The sequence below is a fragment of the Amblyomma maculatum genome, chromosome 7 (genome assembly GCF_055883805.1).
Source record: "Amblyomma maculatum isolate TAMU_Amacu chromosome 7, ASM5588380v1, whole genome shotgun sequence".
Taxonomy (NCBI): domain Eukaryota; kingdom Metazoa; phylum Arthropoda; class Arachnida; order Ixodida; family Ixodidae; genus Amblyomma; species Amblyomma maculatum.
This window is the reverse complement of record NC_139350.1, coordinates 100,081,526-100,100,626: the sequence shown is the minus strand read 5'-3', so window position 1 is coordinate 100,100,626 and position 19,101 is coordinate 100,081,526. Positions and strand designations below refer to the sequence as shown.

The following is a 19,101-nucleotide window of genomic DNA, read 5'->3' as shown; positions in this document are numbered from 1 at the left end:
ACATTTCTTTTCCGCAATAAACGTTCCTCACCGCGGTCTTGATGCGAGGACGTAGCAAACCGACGTACGTAACAAAAAAAAAAACCGCTGCCTGCATATGAAGCGCGCAGCCGAAAAAGTGACAACTGAATGTGCTGCAACTGCAAATCAAAATGAAAGAGGCGACACTAGGACGTTGGAAAGCAAAGAGACTACATTCCTGGAGGTTTATAGCCATTTTAAATTGTAAACGTGTGCATTGCACCAGTGAATGTCTGTTAAATAATGCCCTGTTTCTTTTTTGCTCTTTTCTAAAAACATGCATTCTCGACCACTTGCAGTTTTGTGGCCTTAATATCTCGGCAGCTATTGCTGATACAGCAATAATTTCTTTTTCAGCATGAAGCCAAATATGTGGAGCACACAATGTTGCAAGTAGATTTTTTAATGTCTTGTTCAAAATTTTTAAAATGGCTTTTTTTTGTGACCTTTATATGCTATATTTTGACCTTTGATCTTTGTCATGCAATAAAACGAAATAATTGCTTAATCAAAAAACTGCTTGCAACATTGTGTTCCTCATTCTTTCTAGTGTCCAGCAATGTGTTCACCTGAAGTTTTTCTTCAGTGATCATTTTGTAATTGTTCTTGTAAGAATTAGACTAATTGGTGTAATTATCTCATGAAATAATTGGATCACAAAATAAATAATTGTAGTTTTGGAATCTGCACAAGAAACTACACAAACCCACCAAGTTGCATCAATTTTGATTGGTAAATAACGAAAATAGTTTTAAGACCAGTGTCCCCCCTTAAACAAGGCCTCAAAGATGTCATTTTTTAATGAACAAGCCAAAGAACTGCATAAATACAAAAGACTAAGCGTTGCTGGTGCACACGATGCATCACGTTTGCTGTCATCATCATTATCAGCTAAATGCACCGTCATTATCATTGCCAATGTCACCATTGTCATTATCACTAATTGCAGCTTCATTGTCATCACTACTATCACCCTCACGGTAGACAAGAAGAATTATGATGTGTGTTCCACGATCCCGGATGTGGTGCCGTTCGCTAAAGCGCTCGGCTGTGGATCCAAGGAATGGAGGTTCGATTACCGGTGGAGACAGAATTGATTTGTAACTATCTTCCTCACGGTAGACAAGGAGAATTATGTCATTTGACTGACAGCTACAGTGGGACAGGAGAGGATGCCGGATGAGCCATTAAAGGCTTTTGCCTTAATAATGGCAACAAGGGGCCCCACACGAAAGCCTGCTCACCTCGCAACAAGAGGAGGTGGCGGAGCAGACACTACACTGGTTGCAGCGCTGGCCACTCTTCCCGACAGCGACTCGACAGACAGAATGACTGGCATGGGGGAAGACTGGTACGCGCTCTGTACCACAGTGGCAGCGGACCTGGCTCTGGACACGGTGGTGACCATGCTGGGCTGGCTCATGGGCACCAGGATGATGGGGCCTGCGTTGGGAAGGCAGCCAAGTGGTGGTAGCACTGAAACACAAAAGAAAACTCTGTACTAGAGTTCGAGCATTTCAATGACCCCAAAAGCTCACAACTGTTGGCTGTCTTAACCAGAAAACCCCCGCTCGTCAGTGTGAATACTACCCGAGCAAGCATTCTCAAGAATACTACGCCTTCTCTTCTGGCCCTGCGATTGCCAATCCTTAGGGTGGGCGAAGGGTGGAATGCAGTCACTGCCATTGCTTCTTTGTTGCCCGAGAGGGCATCAAGTGAGATATTCTTTTCCTCGTTGTGGTGACACTGTTATACTCAATTTTAACTACACATATAGTGCTCCACGATGCAAGAACAAAGTTACACACAGATGTGCAGTGAACACCTTTAGTGAAAAAAAATCTGCCAAGGCCTTGCACATATAACTCAGAAATTATCAAGGCTGAAACATCAGAAAGAGGTGAGAGTGGCGGCCCACTAGTTTATTTTGAAATTATCTCTGTATTTATAGGCTCATGAAAGCCCCTGAACTCCTGGTGCTTGCAGTGGAAGGGAGGAGGGGGGGACCACTAACACGTGAGGACATGTTAGTTGTCCCTGTCTTTTTTGTGCTATGTCTTCAAGAAGCTGAGCTATAGCATGCAAAAAAATTAAAAAAAAAAAAACAAACAAAAAAACGCTCGGCTGTGGCGGCCACTTTTCAGGAGATCTGAGGTCGCGTCCGTACAATCAGGAGATGTAATCCAAATTCGGGAGACTCCCGGACAATTCGGGAAAGTTGGCAGGTATGCACATCTATCCGGCAGTTTTGCCTTGCAGAAGTTCCTATAAGATCAGGTTGCATTAATGCGCATTGGCACCATTCATAAACCAGGCTGGACATTTGGAGCTGTGTGTTGAAAAAGAAACTCTTTTCTTGTTGCATTTTTCAGCTGGTAGTTCATGCTTACACAACAGCGCTTGAAATTTCAATTGTAGTTTTTGAAGGATTGAGGTAAAAGCTGACCGAGAAGACAATGAGAAGCCCATTTCGTTCAGCCACGTTAGCTCAACAAACTGCTAAAATTTACATGCATGTACTCCACACTTGGGCAGCTGCTTCTTGTAAACTTCACATCACCAACCACTATAGTTTTCTTGAGAGACACATACGTAACCTTTTCTTTACCAAAAGAAGTTCAGTATTTTTGTCAAGAATAATAACAAAAATTAGACACTTAAACAGCAGAGTAATGACTACACACAACATTTGTACTAACTCTACACCTTACAGTACTGCATACGAATGCACAGAAACTGAAGGGCTCTTCATGAGATTACAAGGGATACCAAGAAAAGTATAGGTGATTTCTTTTTTTTTTTTTTTTTTTTGGTGCATACTAATGTAAAATAATTGCAATCATGGAGATAATCCATCTGAAAATAGAAGAAAAAGAAACCACATGCCGTTGGTTGTATCTGAACCCATGACATAAGATTCCCGCATCTGGTGCACCACCGACCGAGCTATGGTAGCAGCTGTTCGTTATTATCCTTTTTTAGATATTTATGTTGCATGCAACCAACCCTTGAAAGCGTTCGCCAGCGCCACCTTCACCAACAGTGGTGGACGCAGAACGTCTCGTGTTATTGCGACTGTCACATGGAACATGATCTAACGAGGAGGGCAGGACCTGTGGGATAACTCTTTTAATCTACCAATGACATCAAGGCTGCCAGAGTAGAAAGCCTCGTTAAGCTAATCAACAAACAAATGTAGAGAAAATGAGGGGCTCATTACGAGGTACGTACAAACAGAGCAAACCACTGCCAACGACAAGGAAAGCAGAAGGATTTTTTTTTTCGGTATTGATCATAGAAGGTCGTAAACTGAGACACCACTGGCGGCACGTTTTTTTTTTTTTGTTTCTTTTTCTGCTTTCTAGTCTATTACCTCCATGACTACAGTATTATTTGACGCTCATGAACACTGAAAAAAGAAAAAAAAAAAAAAAAAAACATCTATGCTTTCCTTCATGCCAGTGGCTGCTGGCTTCCTTTGTGTCCACTTTCAGTTACTTGTAAAGTGCTCAGTAATGGAACGCTGCACAACATATATATGTCATGACTATGGCTATGAGCCCTGACTACATAGAATGTTACTGACTACATAGAATGTTACGTTACATCATTCATGACTGCACATGTCCTTGCCGACGCTTGTCATACACCCAATCATCAATGTGCATTTACCCAGCTGCTACGTTATTGTCAGCAAGTCCCCGCACGACTTCCATAAAGTTACATGTATTAGAAACCCCGCTGTTACGTTGTAACTTGGGAACATTCCCACATGATACAACGGGCACCGTAAGCCAGCCCTGAGCCTGAGTGACAAGTGCTGGCGGCCATGTTTACTTTTAAGTCGGCTTTGCCTGGCCTCGGCTGTTCAAAGGTTTAGCCGCACACAGCCGTATAATGTAGGTGCAGGCTACACCATCATCATCAGCAGTGGATTCTTTTTTTTTTTTTACACTTTGCTTATATTTTTTTATTTTGTAGCTGATGTCCTGATGATGGCAAATTTACACGGATGCAAGTACCGTAATCCCTCATTATAACGAAATCGCTTTATTCGAAATATTGTTTTATTCGAAATATTTTCCGGTCCCAACCCAAATGCATGCATTTTAAGCCACATTACTCGAAGTGCACGAAGAGCTTGACCCGCTTACAGCAAAGTGGCGAGCGGAGGCGTCGCCGAGCGGCAGCGTCGCTTTTGCGCATACAGCGGTAACAGCCACTGGCGATGTGTCACGCGACGCCAACGCCTGTCGTTGCCGCTGGCGCATACCGCACTGCACGGAGCGGGTATCTAAAAACCCAAAAACTGAGCGACAGCAACGAGCAGCAATGCTTTGGCAGTCCTCAGCCGTCGCGCGGCCTGTCAACTCCGGTCGGAATCGTATTGCTGGTGTTCCCCGTGATAGAATCTGCACAAAATTGATGTTTTTCTAATGATTTGCGATGCCAGAAAAGCGCGGTCTCTTGGATGCTGAAGTGGCCAAAAGACCACGTTGGCATGGGGTGCGTTCGGTGAGCAAATTTTTACCGCTGTAAAGAGCTCTTCTGGCGCTAGCACAAAAGAAAAAAAAAAAGTCCGTCGTTAGCTTTGTTGCTCTTTTGACGTAGAAATCGACGGACAGCTTTCCGAAAACACGAATTCGAGCGTTGCAGGCGGCGAGGCAACAGCATTTGCGGCGCTACCGCGCTACCCAGCGTCCCGCGCACCTCCCCCCAGCTCTCGAAGTGGATTCGCCTAAAATGACGGACAGCTTTCCGAAAACATTGGCGGCGAGGCAGCGTCAGCGGCGCTACCGCGCTACCCAGCGTCCCGCGCTAGGGTGCCTCGATGCGCGCCATGCGTGCACGCATGGGGGCGGCGGGAGACCACGCACATCAAGGCACCCTTTCCCGTGAACCTCCCCCCACCTCCCGAAGTGGCTTCGCCTTCCCTCCCCGAGATAGGCATCTGCGACGCTGTGCTGGATGACTTTAAAAAGAGCTTCTCGTCAAAGAGAAAGAGGAATCTTGATTCAAAATATCCGGAAATGGAGGGCGCACTTCTACAGTGGCTGAAGAACGCCAGGAGCACAAATCTCCCTGTAAATGGACTTGCACTTACTGCAAAAGCCGAAGCTCCCGCCCTTCAAATGGGGCATAAGGATTTCAAATGCAGCAATGGCTGGCTTGAGCGCTTCAAAAAACGACACGGCGTGACCTCGAAGACAATCGTTGGCGAAAGTGCAGCCATGAGCCCAACATCGGCTCCAAGCTCTACTTGAAAAATATGAGGACAAAGACATCTACAACCTTGATGAGGCTTATATCGAAATACTGCTTATAATGAATTTTTTCGCTGTCCCGCTGATTTCGTTATAATGAGGGATTACTGTACCAGATTCCCAATGTTTGGTACCAATGATTAGGCTCAAGAGATATGTCAACCATATTAGTTCAAAAAAACTTCCATGGCTAATGTGCCTATCTTTGAACGTGCTGGTCAAGGCGTGCACTATGAGGACTGGCACGGCATGGATTACCTGGGCAAATTTATATTGATGTTAGGTAGACTGCATGACATATTATACGAAAGATTGGCCAACGGGAGCATGTCAAAAACTTTGGCTGTTGCACAAAAATCACAATAGTCGGTACAAGGTGCTCAAGGTCCATGCCATACCTAAGTTTTGAGACTGGACAGGAGTCACAGCACGTGCAGCAGCTACTGATGTGAAGGCATCTGAAACAGAATAAATTTCAATTACCACAAAGCTGTGCACTGTAGCTGTCTGCACCCAGTGCTCTCACAAGGACCACAGGCTCAATTCAAATGCGGCCGATGGTTTTGCATGCTCTCCATTAGGCAGGTGGCAATATAACAGTATCTAGAGGGTGGTGGATGAAAACAAGTTCGCGTCAGAAAATGGAAATAAATTGCCACTGGCCACATGACCGCACTGCTTTTACTTGATGACAGCAACAGCAGAAAAAAGAAAAAAAGGGGGGGGGGGGGGGGGGGAGTCTGAATATAATCTCACAAGCTTCGGCTTCACCTGCAACAACAATGTCAATGACGATGATGGTAAGCCTGCATCATCAATCTACTGACTACTGATGTTCCGAGTAAGCAATACTTTCGGCAATACTTTCAGCTTCAGCTCACCCTAGAGTAGTTAAGCATGCTCACACTGCGCTCTTGGTGCTTTATCTGTACTATCAATCAGACCAACAAAATCTCAATCCAATTAAGAGCCAAGAAGAGAACTGCACATGTCACCTGCTTGAGCATACACCAGAAAAAAAAGTTTCATCTAAAAACCTCCTTGGAAATGTAGATATGTCTTGGGAAATGTAAATATTTTCTCTTACTGGGATCTCTATATCAGCAATCATTGTTCTGGGCTTTCTAGAGCCATTGGCATTCCCTCTAGAGTTTGGTACTTAATACCAGTCACGGTTAAGAAACTACTATATAACCTGCAATTCCTCTCTCACCTACCTTGCAGCCACATATTAGGGCATTGACAAACCTTGCTAAATTGCAGAAATTAAAAAAAAAAAAGTGATTCACACGAGTGCCAGTGTACTGTTTAACACTCACACTGAACTATCTTAATTACACCAGCCATGAAAATATAAGATGAAACACTAATGCATTGATATCATTCTTATTTCAGCCAAAGTAATAAATTATTTTACATACTGGCAAAGCTCACACTGAGAATCAACCCGTACACAATTGGAAGACAAGAATCACGGTAAGTATCTCACACTCGGGTTAATTATGCCAAACAGATGCCTAGGTACCAAATTCTTCCCCACGTGCTACACCAAAACACTGCAATTCTTGGCATGGACAACAGACTATTACATAGCATAAGTTTACCGTAGACACGTGTGTAATGGCCGCACGCATGTAATGGCCGCACCCCGAACTTTAGAAAGAAAATTGGGAAAAAAAAAAAACTTTTAAAAAATTTCCTGAGTAAAAGCTGCACCATGAATTTCAGGAAGTTGGGCAGTGCTGTCTACTGTGCGGTGCAAGAAATACGGAACGTTTTGTGGTTACTGCCGCCAGGTGGGGTCCAAAAATCAAGGGAAAGCCAAAATGAAGCGTAATGTTAGAAGTAGAATTGCCAATAAGAATTAAGAACAAAATATTTGAGGAAAAAAAAAGTCAAGCATGGGGGCAGCGGCCACCACCTCCGTTACAAAGGGGGCGCTCCTATCCGCAGCGATGCCCGCCCGTTACAAAGGGTGAGGCCAGCAAATCCAATCCAATCCAAGTCTGTTCGCTCCTCCATTTTACAGCCATTTCCTCGATCGCCCGAAGCATATCACATGCGATCTCGCAATCGGAACGCATTGCTGAAACGGGCATCGCTTTTGGCCGTTTGCCACTGGATACTGGAAGCATGGGCCACGGTTTCGTTCGAGACTGTGGAAAAAAATTTCAAGGTGACAGGGATATCAAACAGGCTGGACGGTACGGAGGATGACCTCATCTGGGACAAAGACGAGCCTGAAGTCCCGATGAGTTCGGAGGAGGAGGAGGACGACGACGAGGAGTGATGTTTTGGACACGGGACGAGCCTGAAATCCCGACGAGTTTAGCGGAGGAGGACGAGCAGTTTTTTGACAATAATAAAGGCAGGTACACCCGCAAATAATTTTTTTCGCTGTCTTTTTTCTCATGTAATCACCGCACCCCCTGATTTTCACCCCAATCTCGAAAAAAAAAGTGCGGCCATTACACGAGTGTATACGGTATTTAGTGCCTCTATTTTGCCACATTTGTAAACTGTGCACTGCATTTCTTTTCTGAAATACTTATTGACATCAATTTTTACATCAATACACATACAGTTGAGTCCACTTATAACGATACCGGCTTTAACAATATATCGGTTACAAAAATAAAAAGATACTGCACAGTCCACTTTTGTATGTTTTCTATGGTAAAATAGCCCGCTTACTACAATGCCCCCATGCCGCATTATCAGTTATAACAATAAAGTCTGGCTCCTGAGTGCTCGTGCCAAAAGGTAGCGGAATGCGAAATCCTTGAAAAGAAAAAAAAAAAAGAAAAAAAAAAGAAAAAGAAATTACAGCTGCTGCACCCTTCCCGCCATGCGCTCTTACAATAGAACCCGTTTTCTGGACTTCTCTGCCATTGCCAGCCTCGCGCACCTTTCTCCCGCCGCCTTTCCACCCCTTCGAACACAAATGGGCTGTGCCCATAACTCTACGCCACGCCTCCCTCCGAAACAAGAATGGACTTCGCCAACGCGCCGACAGCAGATTTGCTTGCTCAACCCTCATTCTACACAGTTCTGCCAACGGATCTGGTTGTGTGTGCAAGTTGATTGCGTCAAAGTCGTTCCTGGCCACGTGGTTTCTCAGTCTCGTTTGAATCTCCACTGAAACGGAAGATGGCTGATCCGTACACTGATTATCGGACGACGTTGCCGGCGAAAAGAAAGCGCACGACTATTGATTTGGAGACAAAGTGCAGTATCGTGAAGGACTACAAACAGGGTAAGAATGTGTGTGACTCGGTTAAGAAGTACGCACTATGGCAATCGACGATGTCAATGATCATCCACTCCGCTGAGAAGTTTGACAAAGAAAAGTCCTCGCTTCACAGTGGGCACAAACGCGTTCAACAAGGTGCCTAAAAGAGGTGGAGGAGGCCCTCTACGAGTGGTGTCTTGGTGCCCGTGCCCAGAACTTGCCTATCACCAGGCCAATTCTGACCACAAAGATGAAGCAGTTTGCCCTGCTAATTAACAATGTGGTCTTCCAGCCAGGTGGTGGCTTTTAAATAATAGTTTTGTCTCTCTCTCTTCACCCCAGCATTACTTCGGGATTTCTCAAGCTGAGAGGTGACCGTGGCAACCTTCTTATATTTTTTACAAGGCTCCTTTCGGGGCCACCAAAGCAATGCCTTGGCGGAGCTCGCATGTCACTTGCCGTCTATGACCCTCTTTGCAGTTATGTTTTTTCGTGCAAACCATTTATAACAGTTATCGGTTATAACAATGAAATTTTCGTGGCACTGAAATACTGTTATAAGTGGACTCGACTGTATTTACAATCTCATACTCACAATTACATCAACACACATATTTACGCATAATGATGTAAAGAGTGTGCTGCTTTTTGATCAGCAATAATGCGTTCATGTGTGCATGCTAGCTGCCTTGTACAGAAGGGCACAGCCCACGTCAAGCCACTTACCGGCTTTTTGACTGAGCCCTCTAGTCAATGATGTGGAATAAGGATTTGATTTGATATTTTCAATGCATTTTCACACAGCAGGTTAGCTTTATGACTTCCGCCAAAAAAAGCCATGGGGCCTTGCTTTTAGAGATAAACAAGGTCAAACACACATATTGAAACTCAATGGTATTAAAGGACTTGAACGTCCTCTGAAAGCCTTGAATAAATGCGCATTAGCTGCCACAAAAACATCAATACACTTGGCAAGCTTCCCAATGATTAACAGCTTTGGTTTACCAACCCATAACACTTCAAGTATGATTTTGTCTGCCGTAGGCCTGCCATGCTTGTCATTGGCAAAGAGGCTCAGTGAAGAAGAATAACTTATGAAGTTCTTTGCAGTCAGACAAGCTTCCTACCTAACGGCTCATAGCAGTTTGCACTATGGACTATCTGCTTCGCTTGATGCTCTCGCTTCCCTCCACCGGCGATTCAAAAGGCTGGGAGGAGGTGCTTTGTCACATTCGCAGCGCATTTCTTTTTTTGCAATTACCTCCAATCGCTGGTGGCACATACTAAATTTACTTGCAAACGAATATTTTTTTTTATTATGCTCCATGCTTGCTTCCCTCACAAAAATTTCATTTGTACTAAGCCAGCGCAAGATGGTTGGTTTGTGGGGTTTAAAGTCCCAAAGCGACTCAGGCCATAAGAGACGCCGTAGTGGAGGACTCCGGAAATTTCGACCACCTGGGGTTCTTTAATGTGCACTGATATCGCACAGCACACGGGCACCTTGCTTTTCGCCTCCATCGAAAAGCGGCCGCCGAGACCGGGATTCGATCCAGCACAAGGTTCATTGCCACTGGTGCTGTGGCATTGTTCCCTTGTTCTGCTAAAAGAACACCAAGGCAGCCAGTCTGGAGCAGTTTTGAAGCAATATGGAGCAGGATGAAGCAGCGAAGGCAGTTTGGAGCAGAATGGAGCAATTGGAGCAGCACTTCCACCCCTGGACAATGCTCTGGAGAAAGCAGAACCTACAGTGGGGAAGTTGAGATTCCGAGAAAAAATGCCTAATCTCTCTCACACCACAGATAAAAGCTCAACATCTGCATTACGTACTCATAAATGGCGTGAAAGGTTTCCTTTTTTTTTTTTTTTTACCTCGCATATTAATGTACACCCAACCACTGGGGCCAGTGCTCAGCATGTCTGTTTTAGCTTGCTGCAATAGGATGCTACGTCCACTACCAAAAAAATCAGCTTACAGTTTTGTGATAATAACAAATACTTGTTGAAGCGAGCATACTAAAAACTGGCAACCGAATCGTGGCTAACCGTATGTTTTTGATCATGATGACAGGCTGGATACAATTTTAATTCTCTCTCTCTCTCAAAAAAAAAAAAAAGATTTTTTTTTTTTTTTTTTTTTTTGCGTAATGAACCTTCTTTCCAATGTGACGCCAACCTTTTTGGAAGAGGTTTCATTACATGAGTAAATATGTTTCAAGAATTTGGCATAGCTGTCCTCAGTAATCCTTTGAAGGAAGGGCCAGTGAAAATATGCCACACCATGTAAAGTAGAATGGAAGGAGAACAACAAAACCGTATACTGTGGCGAGTGTGAAGACTGTGAGACATTTGTGAACAAAAACTCCACTCCTAGCCACTGCCAAATGCGATGACCAGAACTCGTGACTGATTTCCAAGTCGTATAATATACACAACTTCAGTGACATGGTGCTGATGACTTGCATCCCACAAGAACTTGCAATTCTTAACCAATGACATTGCGATACTTCCTGAAAGACAACTGACCCTCGGGCTATCTCCTCGCCATGTTTTCCACATACTGCGGCCTTCTCTGTTGCAATAAGTGATTCAGTTGCTAGTTAGTGTAAGTGTACATCTCCTTCTCTCACATCCTGCCTGTTAGCACTGTTCTGTCATTTTCATAACATTATCTAACCAGCATGAACAAGCCCTTCTCACTCATGTCAACTAAATGACTTATAATTCAATCCCTTCTCTCATCACGTTTCCTTTTCAACAGCTGAACAAAGAAAAAGGGGGGGGGGGTTAACGCCCCAAAGCGGCTCAGGCTATAAGACGCTGTAGTGGAGGGCTCCGAAAAGTTTGACAACCTGGGGTTCTTTAACATGCGCTGACATCGCACAGCACAAGGGCGCCTTGCTTTTCGCCTCCATCGAAAAGCGACCGCCGAGGCCGGGATTCGATCCCGCGCCCTTGGGAACAGTAGTCGAGCGCCGTAACCACTGTGCCACCCCGGCAAAGGAGATATGTGTCATAAACATAGTTGAGACAATGCTGAGGTCACACGAAGCAAACAAAAGCGACAGCTTCATTGCTTCAGTCACTTAATTCTTTAATTCTTCCATCAGGCTGCCTAAGGGATGAAGAGAACAAGTGAACGAGCAGCCATTACACTGCCATTTTTGTATGCCTCATGTGAACTGATCACTGCCTAAATTATGGCCACTGTTCAAAAACTGAACCAGCATGAGAGAAGAACTTGAATTATAAACTATTTAATAGGTATAGTTGAGGTGACAATTCCCATTTAGTGACGCCGTGTGAATCATCTTAAGGAACGAACTTTGCAAAAATTCAGAATACCACTCAACTATCACAGCAGTGGGTGTAGTGGGTGGCAAAATCCCCCCTACGGTAGTGAAGCAAGTGCTACTCACTCGGGTTGACAGCTCGCGACCCACTTGCAGTTGCCACCCCCATGGCTGTAGCCCCAGCCGTAGCTCTCGCCTGCATCACAACCGGAGGCTGGCCAATGATGACAGCCTGGCTATTCACTGTGGTGGCAGGCACAAGGATGATGTTGCCCCCTGAGGTGGCCACAGTGAAGGCTGGCTCAGCAACGCTCCTTGTTGTGGTGGCTAGCTGGCCAACACGCGGCCGATGGCCCCGGGAAGAAGCCGCATCCAAAGAGTTGGTCACTGCTGCATGATACACAGAGGTATGTAGAGACGATGAAGATCTGCCTTGCACATAGTCAGTTCATGATTTGTGTAAATACGCCGCCTAGCTCACCTCGTTTCAGCTGTTACTGCACCAGTTTAGGCTGATATCTGGCACAACAAGAAAATGGCGGACAATGGCGGAGCCACAGATTAGAAAACAAAAAACAAAAATTTGCTACTTTGCGAATTTTGTTCAAATGAGGTTTGACTGTACCACCTGCCAGACGTATCCTTCCACAAGGCCACTGAGTGAGGATACACGCTTGTTACCTTGCATAGAGGTGTGTGGAACTCACAGAATAGGTCACACCCATGCCGCATACACGCTGCCAGGACCCATACACCTGCCTAGAATCGTTTTTTATTAAGTCGCCCATTTCGCACACGTCCTTCTGACGTGCAGGTGCTAATCATGCCAATCTAGCCATGCTTGCTCAGGTTCGTGCGCTTGAAGCCGGCAAACATTGCCGATGAAAGAAATAGCTCTTACAAAAAAATTCAGTCATAGATTACAATCAGCTCTATATAAGTTAAAATGGCATTTAACTAAAATAACGTTTTACGCCGACTGCACACGGTAACTCGTGCATGTGAAGTTACCCTTTGCTTTGAGAATTTGTATATGTCCGCCTGGGCATGCCGCACGTCTCTCACTTTGTCCCTACCTCGGACCTGGGTAGGTCGGTGCACATATGCCACCTGCTGGAGCTGCTTATATGTACAAGGTAAGCCTAAAATTTACACTTCGGGGCAGCTTTGGAAGCCGAACCGTGCTTATTTCGTGAATTCCTGGGCTGTTAGAGTGACATTCGTAATTGCTAACACTCCAAGAAAAAAAAAAGTGATTTTGGCGGGAACATAAACACTTTTGAACTTATTCGGTTGAACCGCTCACTTCTTTGAGCTGAAATTTGGCCTACAGACGACGTGCGCGCGTACGACGGACTATCTGTAATTTTCAGTTCACGTTTGGTCACTGTGCTCAGTTGTTCGATCACAATAGAACTCTGCGCGTCGCCTGCGTTGTCCGCTATCAGCAATGTTTTGAGTCACCGATATTGCAAGCTACGCGCAAGGTTCTGATCAAATTAAGAAAGTACATCATGTGAACGTGACATTGGAGGTCACTGCTATCTGTGAGCTGAATTTCGGCGCGAATAAACGAGTGGTTCAACCAAGGTATATAGCACGAATTTGCAGCTCGTATTTGGCACTGCAACTAAAGACCGTTAGGTGCGCTAGCAGGTCGTGGGTAATGTCATGAGAAAAAAAAAAAGGCCTTAAAAAAAAATTGCATGTGTGTATGAACGTAAAAGTGGTATGCACTGCACCCATGTGACGTCTAACTACGCCACCAGCCATTAGTGTTCTTAGCTTTTTCCTTTAGCAGACGAAGGCGGGCTCGTTGGTGGTTGACTATGGAATGCATATTGCAGCCGCGTGAAGCAACAGGGACAGGGATTGTCCTGTGCTTTCTTCTTTTCGTCCCTGCCGCTTCGTGCAGTTGCAATATGCATTCCATAGCTTTTCCTTTAGTCTCAATTTTTTTTTTGCAGTGTGTTCCTTCTAAAAGATGCAAAGTCTTTGTTGATTTTGTTTCAGTGTTCAAAGTGCTTCATTTTTTTTTTTTTTTTATGACGGAGGCGCGCATCGCAGATTCCATCAAAAGGTGATTTATGTTTGCAGGCGATCAGGACGGGGGCTGCACTGCTAAGCACCGTGCCATTGCAGCGTCAACAAGTGCATGAGCTATGCAACTAGAGCTGATTGAATTGCTTGGCCGAAATAAAAAAATGCACAAAATCAGTGTACTACTTCAGTGTGGTGTATTTTGCAGCACTCATATGTCATATACCAAACAATATTCCTGTTGGATTTGCAGATATTCAAGCTTACGAATTGTAAAACTACACAAAGCCATTAATTATGCCTCCCATTCATACAGGCAAGCTAACAAGCAAGTCAACTTGCATGACATATATGGAAAACTTGCATGAAATTTTTGGAAGCCTGTTCCAAGAGTACCTAGCACTTTTCTTTGAAGGAAGCTTGCAGCATTGCTATCAACTGCTTACTGCTGCATTTTCACACCAGCTTGTGAAGTGGCCATATTGTGTATTTTCAGACATCATAGAAGGTCTCAATATATATTAGATATATCCGGAAGTGGTCGCTCAAAGCAGTACAGGCTTGATAAGGTTACAGGAGGGTGGAAACAGGAAGATGCTAAAATACATTGCCAACATGGTTGGCGTACAATGAAAAACTGCTTGGATTCAACATGGTGTCCGTGTGTAGGTGTTATCATGGTCTAAGACCTTACCAATTATTGTCCATGCTTGGCCTTCCTTAGCATGAACAAATTTTGATTGGTGTCCAGCATTGTGCCAATTATGGAAGCATTGGTCATTGATGATTTACCCCACTCGGTCTTAAAAATTCTGCTACTTTGGCAGTGTTCTCACAAACACTCCTGAATTACTAGACCAACCCAAAAATTGTGCAACACTGCCATGAAGCATGAACTCCCTACAGCTGTGCTGGTAGCACTTACAGCTCTATAAATAATGCATTACACTCCAAAGCACATACAAGGTAACTTTCAAATTCTGGGATCAAAACAAAAGTAATAGCAGATTTACATGAATCAGAACTACGAACTATTACAGAGATTATTCTACAGATGGCACATGTGGTTCACAGGCAACCGACAGTAAACCGAAAAATATCTCGTACAAGAGTCACAAAGAAGAGCAAGGCTGCCTGATGCAAACTGCACGAGTAAATTACCTTCACGCATGATAGAGACAGAAACCTACAAATTGACTTTTCTTTATGAAACAAGCCTCTTGGCCAGCAACACGGCTGGCTAATATGAGATTTTACAAGAGCTTCACTTAAGTAACTTAAAACATACCAAACACTCTGCTCATTTCTTAATGCTTTACTGCAGGGGGATTCCATCACAAAAGGTGCGGTTGTCTGACCATGCCTTGGGCACATGCGTACTGCTTTGGTAGCTACCAATATGCTGCCAATAGCTACCAGTGATAAAGAATACATAAAACAGAATCGTCGGAAAAAAAAAAAGGGCAACACAAGCTGCGTGTGTTGGGTTGGTTTTTATGGCGCATAAGTAACTAAGGCTATCATGCGCCAAGCGAAAGGTTAATGTATGTTTTCGTTGCAAAAGAGTAAATGAATATGTTAAATATCTATAGTTTGTTTAAAAAGTTTCCTTCTTGTAGGAAACTAAAAACAGATGCTAGGTCTACAAGTGCTCTTTCTCCTAAAAGTAAGGTGAGGTGGAATGGGATGGTATGATTGTAAAATTTAGTAAAATGTTTTCTCTGTACTGCCTCAAGTTTTGAGTATGTAATTAGAATGTGGTTTACAGTGAGTATCTAGCCGCATTATTCACAGGTCTGTTTTTATGTTTCATCAGTAGAAAGTTGTGTGTAAGATGAGTATGTCCAATACGAAGACGGCATACTAACACTTCCATAAAAGGTTGTTGATGTGTGCTCGATTTCCATTCTCCTAGTACGGGTGTCATGAGGCCCAACTTATTATTTTCTTGGTTTTTCCACATCGACTACCATTTATCCTTCTGCTTATGTTGCATTAACTTTATGCAATCTCCATGTGGCATGTTTACTTTGTGAATCGATTTGTTGTGGGCAAGTGCAGCACATTTGTCTGCTCTTTCATTGCCGTCAATGCCTACGTGACTTGGGACCCAACAGAACACTATATTATGTCCCTGTATCGTGATCATTTTTACATTATGTATTATGTCACCAATTAGAGGCATGGCAGCATTTCTGTGATTTAAAGCCATCAGTACACTCAACGAATCCGTGTAGATGAAACTGTTCCCAACGCCTTCATTCACTACTTTTTCTACAGCTGTCAGGATTCAGCTGTAAAGGTTGATGCGCACTGAGGAAGCCTAATTATTTGTTCCCAGTTCTCTTCCACTACGGCACAGCCAACTTAAGTAGAAATTTTTGATTCATCCGTATAAAACTCTGTATAATTACTTTACTTTTCTTTCACAACGCAAAATTCTTGTATTATATGCTCTTTAGGAGTTTGGCTTTTGTTAAGTGTGTTAGAGTGGAGATCACAGACTGTTGGAAGTTTGTACCATGGGAGCAGGGGGGCTGTTTTTTGATGCAGTATCGGGCAAGGTGTCCACTGCAAATTTCTTCGAAACGCATTATCAGTGGCATCGTTGCTTGTTTATTTGTGAAAATTACTCGTGAGCAGCATGTTCGGACTATTGGATTGCAGAGGTGTTTTTTCTGTGACCTTATTCTAAGGACATAAGCACACATGAGTGAAGCCCTTCTATCTTTCAGCGGAGGATCATTTGTCTCCACCTACAGGCTATCAACAGGGGATGTTCTGTAACCTCCACAAAGACACAAAAGCAAGTTATGCAGTAGGTCCAATTTCTTTAGATATGATGGTCTAGCTGACCCGTAGACTATGGACCCATAGTCCAAGCTGGACCGCACAACAGAAGACCCCCAGTGCTTTCAAGAGAAAACCTTCAGTATGTTCATAGATTTCATGGCTTTCCTTTTTAGAATGTTTATGTGAGGCAGAAATGTTAGTTTTCTGTCGAACGTTACACCCCAAAAATTTATGTTCACTCTGTACTGGCAACTCAGTCACATTTAGGTGTAGCTTAGGGTCGGTCTGTGTACCGCGTTTCAGCGAGAACATTACTGCCACTGTCTTCTGCAGGGAAAATTGGAACCCATTTCTATCAGCCCATGAGGCTAGTTTAGTGTTATTTGTACTTGTCTTTCCCAAATTGACATTTTTGATGATGTGCAGGCTATTTGAAGGTCGTCGACATACAATGAGAACATAATGAATTTTGGGATTACCTTGGTAATAGAATTCATTTTTACAATAAACAGTGTTGTGCTTAAAATGCACCCCTGAGGTACCCCATTCTCTTGAATAAAGTTCCTTGACAAGGTGGTACCGAGACGTACTTGAAATGAACGACCCGATAGAAAGTCTTTCATTGAGCATCCGGCTCCGGAAGCCTAAATCTGCTATACCACGTAGGATCCCGAACCTCCAAGGCGTGTCATATGCCTTTTCCATGCCAAAGAAAATGGCCAAGTAATTTTGTGTATGAAAGCTTCCCGGACAGTATTTTCAAGATGCACTATGTGGTCGGGCGTTGCACATCCTTCTTTAAAACCACATTGATGACTGAATATTAAAAATTTATGAGATTCTAAACTGAAGGCTAGTCGGATGTTCAAAACACTTTCAAAACATTTTGCTTAACAGGTGGTCAGAGCTATGGACCTGTAACTGCCAGCAGAGGTAGGTGGCTTTCCAGGTTTTAGAAACGGAACAATAACAGCTTGTTTCCAAGCCTCTGGTAGTTTTCCCAGAGTCCAAATTTTGTTAAAGGATTTCACAAGTGCCTCTACAGAGGATTAGGATAAATGAGCTAGAATTTCGTAATGAATTTTGTCAGGGCCAGGTGCATTCTGTTTTCCAGCAGCTAGGACATTCTTTACTTCTTGGAGTGTAATAAAACTATCATACGATTCATTTCTGCCATCACTTGTTGGGAGTCTGTTTCTCAGCTAAGTTTTTGTATTTTAAGGACGTTTCTGTGTAGTGTGAAGAACTTGAAACGTGTCTGAAATGTTCACCTAGTATATTGGCCTGATCTTTGATGCTAGTCTGAAGACCAGGGGCTTTGAGAATGGGAATCGTAAAAGAGGAAAAGTTTCCACTGAATTTTTGAACTGTTCCCACATTTTCTTTGACGTCATTGAGAAATTTATTGATGTGACATACTTCTGCCATGATTCTTTTTCGGAGCTGCGACGGATGTATCGAGCTTTAGCTTTGACCTTTTTAACAGCTGTAAGATTTTCGTGTGTAAGGTACCTTCGGAAAACACCCCATGCTTTATTTTGTTGCTTTTTTGCCTCCTTACATTCTCAAGACCACCACACCTTGTGTTTTTGTTGCACCACACCTAAGGACTGTGGAATGGCGAGGTGTGCGGCAGTAATAATGCATGTCATGAACAAGTTCATTTAGTTTGTCGACACTAAGGGCACCTGAGAAAAGTTTTTCTACATTTGCCTCTACTTTAAAAAGCTCCCAATCTGCTAAGTTTCCACTGTTTCGGTTTGGTCGGCATGACTGATGGTGAGGATGATAAGCTGATTATTTCTGGCAGGTGGTCGCTATTATGGGCTGTTCAGAACATCCCATTTAAAATCAAAGGAAAGGTGAACCAAAAGCCAAATCTAAAAAAACTCATTTTTCCTGACCTTGGTGAGCAGTGCGTGGGCTTATTGAAAACTGGGAGACTAAGTTAAATTTTTTACAGGGTCCATGATTCGGGCCTTGTATGTTCTTGTTCGTTGCAAAAAGCTCCGCCATTTCTGTGACAAAGACGGCAAAGAGGTGTCCTGGCTTGTGTCCATTACCTCTTCTGAGGTGCTGGACGAACGTGACAGAGGCACGTGTTCCATCTTTTTAGACCTTGCCTCGTGAGCAGAGGTCTTGTGGCCCGCCAACCCTGAGGGACGCGTAGCCTGTTTTGGGGGTGGTGAAGAAGTGTGAACTACTTCCACCAGGGCCGGTGATGGCACTACCTCAGGCTCGTTTGTGGCCTGGGCAGGTGCCGAAGGTCGTTGTGGTGCCCCGCCTTGTCGCACCACATCGGTGAGATTTGGTTTCGCTGTGAACTGAAATGCACACTTGGTTTAGTTGTATTGGGTGCGCGCCGCTTTGTATGTTTCAGTGTCATGATCTGTTTTTCTTCTTTCCATTTTTGGCAAGATCGAGAGTATGCGGGGTGATCTCCCTCACAGTTCACACA

General features: G+C 43.9%; 1 protein-coding gene across 2 annotated transcripts in view; it reads right to left on the bottom strand.

The window, feature by feature from the left end:
* The window catches only part of LOC146184117 (uncharacterized), a 76,804-nt gene that overhangs the window by 46,948 nt on the left and 10,755 nt on the right, over nt 1-19,101 (bottom strand). Inside the window, exons 3-5 of one of the 2 annotated variants that reach the window (XM_084609269.1) lie at nt 11,937-12,200; nt 5,684-5,743; nt 1,266-1,464 (exon numbers count right to left, since the gene is read on the bottom strand). In XM_084609269.1, coding sequence (XP_084465395.1) covers nt 1,266-1,464; nt 5,684-5,743; nt 11,937-12,200 — 523 coding nt within the window. Of the gene's footprint in view, nt 1-1,265; nt 1,498-5,683; nt 5,744-11,936; nt 12,201-19,101 lie in introns of both variants that reach the window. The other variant, XM_084609268.1, reaches the window with a different exon arrangement.